The sequence below is a fragment of the Suncus etruscus genome, chromosome 20 (assembly GCF_024139225.1).
Source record: "Suncus etruscus isolate mSunEtr1 chromosome 20, mSunEtr1.pri.cur, whole genome shotgun sequence".
Taxonomy (NCBI): Eukaryota; Metazoa; Chordata; class Mammalia; order Eulipotyphla; family Soricidae; genus Suncus; species Suncus etruscus.
In genome coordinates, this window is record NC_064867.1 from 30,079,373 (window position 1) to 30,086,559 (window position 7,187).

Below are 7,187 nucleotides of genomic sequence, written 5' to 3' on the forward strand. Positions count from 1 at the left end.
CCTTGTGGAAGACATTTCTACAGGCCTGATCTGAGTGGACAATTGTTGAAGCTTGACCTCTGGCCCCACATTTCAGGTTTCACACACGTGACTCTGTCTTGTCCCCTCATTTCTACTCACTTCTCGGACAACCACAGTGAGTTACTTAGGAACACCGCCAGGGTGGTTTTATTTTACTCTCTGTGACCCCAAAACTTTGAGCCATGTGTGGGGGTCGAACTCCAAAGGACCCAGCCTGTGTCCAATGAGACTTTTTTTTTGGAAAAGCCCAACAACTCCATCACACTGGCTGTGATGATGGGGATCTGGCTGTTCTCAGGTACCCCGCAGGACACCATGAGTGGGAGAAAGCTGAACCTCCCACTGAGCAAGGGGGACCAGCTTCTTGCCCCCACCAGTCCTGTGCCCTCTTGGTTCTTGAGCAAATCTCCAAGAGTTGCCTCTCTGGGGTTTCTCAGCTTGAGGGTTGGAACCCTGAGCCTTTGGGGACAGTGCCCTGGAATTGTCAGCTCACCCTGTGTGCAGCACAGCTGGAGGCCGAATGAGGGGTTTAGTTATATCTCAGAATGCACAGGATGGGGCCGGAGCGGTGTAGCAGGGAGTAAGGCGTCTGCTTTGCGCGCTCTAGCCTAGAGTGGACTGCGGTTCGATCCCCTGGCATTCCATATGGTCCCCCAAGCCAGGGGCGATTTCTGAGTGCATAGGCAGGAGTAACCCCTGAGCATCACTGGGTGTGGCCCAAAAACAAACAAACAAACAAACAAAAAAGAATGCACAGGACCTGTGCCCTGCAGTTCTCAGTCCAGCTGCTTGGGTGCAAACATTCATTGCTCATGCTCCATTTGGGTGCTGGGGCCAAGGTTTGGAAGGGGACCTTGTTTGGGGGTGCCTAGGATTGAACTCAGCCTGTATTGTACCTGAAGTCCTCTCTAACCAGCCCCAAGTGTCAGTGGAGTTGAGAGTCAGGCTGATAAGGCAGGTCTGACTGAATGTGGTGACTGGGGGTCAGAAGAGGCACCCTAGAGCTGCCTCTGTGCCCTGTGTTCAGGCTGCTGCTGTCTCATAACTCTGACTGCGTGTCATAGGGGAGAAAACACTCCTGGCAGGGCACGCGGGGAGGGCCTTTCGCTGGGATGTTCAAGGCCCTGGTACATCAGCTGGGCTTGGAAATGTGGGAGCATTTGGGTGGCTAGAGCTTGGGCAGAGGGTGTGTGTGTGTGTGTGTGTGTGTGTGTGTGTGTGTGTGTGTGTGTGTGTGTGTGTGTGTGTGTGTACATTTTTGGGGGGGGGCATACCCAGTGACACTCAGGGGTTACTCCCGGCTATGCGCTCAGAAATCACTCCTGGCTTGGGGGAATCATATGGGACACTGGGGGAATTGAACCATGGTCCGTCCTGGGTCAGCCGTGTTCAGGGCAAAGGCCCTAATGCTGCGCCATCACTCGGGCCCCAGGAACAGTACTCTCTTATCTTTGCTCCCAGTAGCCTCAATGGGAGTAGCTTCTTCCAGGCAGGCCTCCCTTCAAAGGGAAAGGGTGGGGAGACTAGGGCACAGAAAGCTGTGAGGCCCTGCAACACCCCCAGGGCACCCAGTGCAGCTCTGAAGCACCCTGAAGAGGCCACTGAGATTTCTTGGGTGGTTGTGCAAAGCTGCTCCATCTTGAGATATGCTGAGATGAGGTTTCACAGGACAGGAGCCTCTGACCTGGGACTCTGCCCTGGGCCAGCTCGTTGGGGCTGTTTTGATGCCGTGTAGGCTGGAGAGTGGCAAGGAAGTGGGGTGGGAAGCCTTTTGCTCCAGGACTGTTCTTCCTGGAGGCTCTGTAGCCTCCGGAATCAGTTTTCTCCTGCAGAGGCTGGGCCTGCCTGCAAGTGCCCTGCAGTCTTCTGCTTTCCTGTCACCAGGGCCCTGAGTGTGGGATGGGCGACTCCTCCTGTTTGCAGGATCTATGACATCTGCTACCAGAGCACCAGGCTGAGGGAAGTGATCAACAGAGATCTGCTGCCTTCTGCCTCCATGGTCAGGATCCTGAGCCAGCAATTTGGCGTGCCTGTTTCACAGAAAGAGTTTCTGGAAGGCCAAGGGCTGGCCATTCCCTCCTCATCTCTCTCTAGCCTGGAGCAAGTCCCAAAACCCACCCTCAGCCCCACTAAAGATATTGAGGAGCACCAGGAGAGCTACCAGCAGCGGCGGAGTCTCAACAGGTGGCAGAGCCAGAAGCAAAGTCACAACTTCATCCAGGTGTGGGCTCTTGGGCCCCGGGCAGGACCCACCTGCAACCCCTCCCGAGTTGGGCAGCTGCTCTGCGGCCCTGGTACCCTGGTGGAAGATGGCCGAGACCTCACTGACTGCCCCCATATTTCAAAGGGGACATGAGGGGGCCTGGGGTATTGTTGGAGAACCTCTGGGGCCTTGTATTCCTGAGGTCTACATTCTACAGTTCTGTGTGATGTTCCTTGTCCTCTACTAGGGTGGCTGTGGCCCTTCAGGGCCTCATGGCCCAGTGGTAGGTTCAGATTGAGGATTAGGGCTTCAATAAGTGGCTTGTTTCTGGTTTGGGATGGTTAGGAATAGTGAGTGCCACAGTGGAGGCTTCCAGGCAGATAGTGTGTGCTGTGTTTTTATTTCTCCTGTTGAAAACCCAGTGGAACTTCTGGGTCACTGGGCAAGTGTCTGTTGAATATGTTAAGAAATAGCAACTTAGGGGCCAGTGATGGTGCAGTGGTAGGGTTTGGCTTGCACACAGCTGACCCAGGATGGACCGCGATTCAATCCCCCAGCGTCCCATATGGTTCCCCCAAGTCAGGAGCGATTTCTGAGCGCATAGCCAGGAGTAAGGCCTGAGTGTCACTGGTGTGGTCCAAAATTAAAAAAAAAAATAGCAGCTTTATGATGCCCTGGCATCATCCTTGCAAATCGTGGGCTTGTCGTTTCTTACTCTCCCAGTACCTCCAGCAGGAGTAGCAACATGCTCTGGTGGTCCTCATCTTCACAGAGTGAGATTCCTGGTGGAGTAGCTTTCAGTGTGCTGATTTCAATTCAGGCAGTCTATATGGTGTAATGTCTATGCTGCTTTTGCCCTTTTAAAAAAAATGGCTAGCTTGGGGACAGGAGCAATAGTATAGCGCTTAGAGGAGTAGTGTGCTTGCAATGCAGCCGACAGGTTCAATTCCTGGCACACAATGTGGTCCCCTGAATTCCACCAGGAATAATCTTTGAGCACCAAACCAGGAGTAAGCTCTGGCTGAGCATAGCTGGGTCTGGCTCCTAAACATATAAAAGTCAGGTGTTTTTTGTTTGTTTGTTTATTTGTTTTTGGGGGTGGTGGTGGGGTTTGTGTTTTCAGGAGACAGCAAACAGTGCTCAGAGAAACTCCTGGCATTGCTTGGGAGAACTTTCAGTGCTGCTGGAGATCAAAGTGGGGCCAGATACAAGGCAAACATCTTCTTGTACTATTTTTCCTGCCCATTTGTTGTTCTTCTTTTTCTTTTCTTTTCTTTTCTTTTCTTTTCTTTCTTTCTTTCTTTCTTTCTTTCTTTTCTTTTCTTTTCTTTTTCTTTTTTTTTTTTTTTTTTTGGTTTTTGGGCCACACCCGGCAGTGCTCAGGGGTTACTCCTGGCTGTCTGCTCAGAAATAGCTCCTGGCAGGCACGGGGGACCATATGGGACACCGGGATTCGAACCAATCACCTTTTGGTCCTGGATCGGCTGCTTGCAAGGCAAACGCAGCTGTGCTATCTCTCTAGGTCCATTGTTTTTCAGTCTCAGCAGTACTTAGGGACATGAGATGCTGGGAATCATAGAGCTTCCACATGCAAAACTTTTTGAACTCTCTCCCTAGCTCAGATTTTTTGGAGGGGCACCACAGTTGGAGAAGCTCAGGGCTCTTATCAAGGGGGCACTTGGGGACCTCCAAGGTGGTGCTAGAGAATCAAAGCAGGGTCACAGTCAACTCAGTCACATGTTAAGGCAAGCACCATACTTCTGTGCTGTCTCTGGAGCCCCAACCCATGTTTTGGCGTCTGGGCCCTTAATATATTCTGGATAGTTGCCTCACCAGACATATGACACAATTTTCTCTTTCTGTAGCTTTTTTCTTCTTTTGTTGTTTTGTTTTTGGGCCACACCCTGTGAAGCTCATGGGCTACTCCTGGCTTGCACCCAGGAATTACTCCTGGTAGTGCTCCGGGGACCATATAGAATGCTGGGGATGGAACCTGGATCAGTCGTGTGCAAGGCAAGTGCTCTCCTCACTTTACTATCTCTCTAGGCCCCTCAGTCTATTTATTTAAAAATCTTTTTTTGGGGGGGATTTGGGACCCTACCTGGTTGTGCTTAGGGGTTGCTCCTGCTGTTGTCTAGGGGGTCAAACTTTGTGTGAGACATCAGGACAAGCATATGGACTTTGTTTTGTTTTTTGTTTTTTGTTTTTTTTGGGCCATACCCGGCGGTGCTCAGGGGTTACTCCTGGCTGTCTGCTCAGAAATAGCTCCTGGCAGGCACGGGGGACCATATGGGACACCGGAATTCGAACTAACCACCTTTGGTCCTGGATCGACTGCTTGCAAGGCAAACGCCGCTGTGCTATCTCTCCGGGCCCAGGACTTTGATTTTTTAAAAATAATTTAAGTGCCATGGCTACATAGTTGGGTTTTCAGTCATAAGATGTACACCACCCTTTGCCAGTGCAACTTCCCTGTCACCAATGTCCCTCATTTCTTTCTTCCCCAACCCCTGCCTGTCTCCGGGACAGGCATTTTATCATTGTCACAGTAGTTGTCAGTGCAGTTAGTGCTCCAACTGCGCTCATCGCTCTGTGGTAAGTTCATATCATGGCCTGGTCCTCCTCTCTATTGTGTCTGGATAGTACCATGTTTCCTTTTATCTTTCTTGTATTCCACAGATGAGTGAGACTATTCTATGTCTATTCCTCTCCCTTTACCTCCTTTCAGCATGATAATCTCCACATCCATCCATGTACAGGCAAATTTTATGACTTTATTTTTCCTAACGTCTGCATAGTATTCCATTGTGTAGACATACTATTTTCTTTAGCCATTCATCTGTTGTCGGGCACCTGGGTTGTATCCAGATTCTGGCTATGTAAATAGTGCTACAGTGAACATAGGAATGCATGGGCTATCTTCTTGACTTCTAAGTCATTTAAATTCTCTTCCAAAATAATTTCTCTACTTTGGGTCCTTTGCATTCTCTATCAGTTTTAGGACTAGCTTAAACATGGTGTACATGGGGGTGGCTAGTTTCCCCCGAGGACTGCCCAGACTTGGCATTTTCTTGGAGAGAACTGCCATGATTAGTCTGGAAGCTATGAGCGGGCTTTCACTTCTCAGGGGTTTCCTTCATACCTCCCACTTCTTAAGTCCCTGTTGTCATCTCACTTAATGGTTGTGTATTTGTGGCGAGTATGGAGTGCACTGAGTTTTCATGAGGCTTAGAGCTCAGTGGTAGAGCATTTTCTTGTATGTGGGGTGGGAATTTACTCTTGGCATGGGAGATCCTGGGGGGTTATGGCTTTTGTGGCAGAGCACAGACCTTGAATTTCATCCCTGGCCCCTTGGGCCCAGCAGATGGGATGTTCCCTTCAGCAGTAACTACACTGAATCATGTCTGCAATTGAAGACCTGTTAACATCTTCCTTTCCACCTAGGACCCCAGTCTACCAGCCTGGCCTGCAACATGTTCACACTGGGACACGTGTCCGGCCTGCTGTGTGGGCTGGACCTTCTAGTTCTTTGAGATCACACTGGTTATATTCAGGGCCTATTCCTGAAGGGACTGTATGAGATGCTAAACCTGGACCGCTTTAGGCAAACACTCTCTTCCACTGCACTCTGTATAAAACCCCTGGCCTCATAGACATGGGAACCTGACCTCCAGGGACATAAGTGTTAGGCTGAGAGAGTGTCATTTCAACTTGAGTCTGACTGAAGCAAAACCGTTTTTGCTGAAGACTCACAGGCCAATGAGGAATGAGCAGACACTGCTCAGTTTAAGGCTGGCAGCCCTTTCCTGGGCCTCTCTGCAGCCTCTTTACCTGAGTTCAGCTGGCTCAGAGGGGCCCCAGGGGGCTGTGGCCACAGTGGGGCCTTGAGGGTGGGCAGCCACAGGCTGGCAGAATGGCCTTGACTGGACATTTCTTCAGAGCAACATCCTCAGCGCCTACCAGACCAGTATGAAGCCTGTGAAGTGTGTGGAGAAAGTGGTGCGCATTTCCGCCTCACCCAGGGACTCCGTCTTTAACTACAGCTCTCAAACCCTCAACTCATCGGTGCTGGCCCGGAAGCAGATACAGCAGGAGATGGTCAGGGTGAGTGAGGCCAGAAGCCTTCCGGGGAGAGCTGACAGGGGGCACCGCCACCATGTGATCCCCACCCCAAGTCACCATCGGGCACCCTGGGGATCAGCTGTAGCTGCCTCAGGTTCTGTCCCGAGGGGGCTTTTAGCAGGGGTTTCCTCTGTGGACCCGACATGGCAAAGCTTGCTAATGTCCTGTCCCCCGTGTCTTCCCTTCCCAGGAGCCCCAGAAAAGGTTCACATATTCTCAGAAGTACCTCTCAGCCATGGTGGACTGCTGTGACCCCGAGGATAAGAGGAAGGAGGACAAACAGGGGTGCCACCAGGCGGACCTCACAGCTGAGGGCTTCCAAGTGACAGGCCTTCAGAAGACTGACTACCTCTTCCCACGGCAGCTCAGCATGGCATACACTGAGGTTGGGGTGCCAGGGGTGTCGGGAGGGCTGGAGGTGGTGGGAGTGGGGTTCTGACTTTGTGCCCCCCTCCAATGCAGGAGTGGCAGGAAGGGGCGCTGTTCCGGAACAAGCTACAGAATGTGCTGGATCGTGGCAGGTGGAGCTGGGACCGCCGCCACCAGGACTTTGAGCTGTATAAACAGCCCCCCGCTTTCCTGGAGCTGCCCCCCATACCAAAACAGAAGCCTGTGGAAGGTGAACAGTACCCCCAGTGTCCTCAGTGCTGTTTGATGCCTGGACTTTCTGGGGGCGGCTGGTGTGGCAGCCACTATGCCAACTCACCCTCGGGCCCCTGACATTTCAGCTCATTCAGAAGAGAGGACAGGGTCAGGTCTGTCCGGGGCCTGAGCAATCTCCAAGACCACCCCATCCCCCTGCATGTGGGTATGAGCACCCATTTGTCCATCCAGAGCAGAA

At 51.8% G+C, this 7,187-nt stretch overlaps 1 protein-coding gene across 1 annotated transcript in view; it reads left to right on the plus strand.

The window, feature by feature from the left end:
* CFAP92 (cilia and flagella associated protein 92 (putative)) overlaps positions 1–7,066 on the plus strand; it is a 41,864-nt gene extending 34,798 nt beyond the window's left edge. Inside the window, exons 12-15 of the mRNA XM_049766097.1 lie at positions 1,945–2,242; positions 6,164–6,328; positions 6,537–6,764; positions 6,809–7,066. Coding sequence (XP_049622054.1) covers positions 1,945–2,242; positions 6,164–6,328; positions 6,537–6,764; positions 6,809–7,066 — 949 coding nt within the window. The remainder of the gene's footprint in view (positions 1–1,944; positions 2,243–6,163; positions 6,329–6,536; positions 6,765–6,808) is intronic.
* Positions 7,067–7,187: the final 121 nt, after the last annotated feature.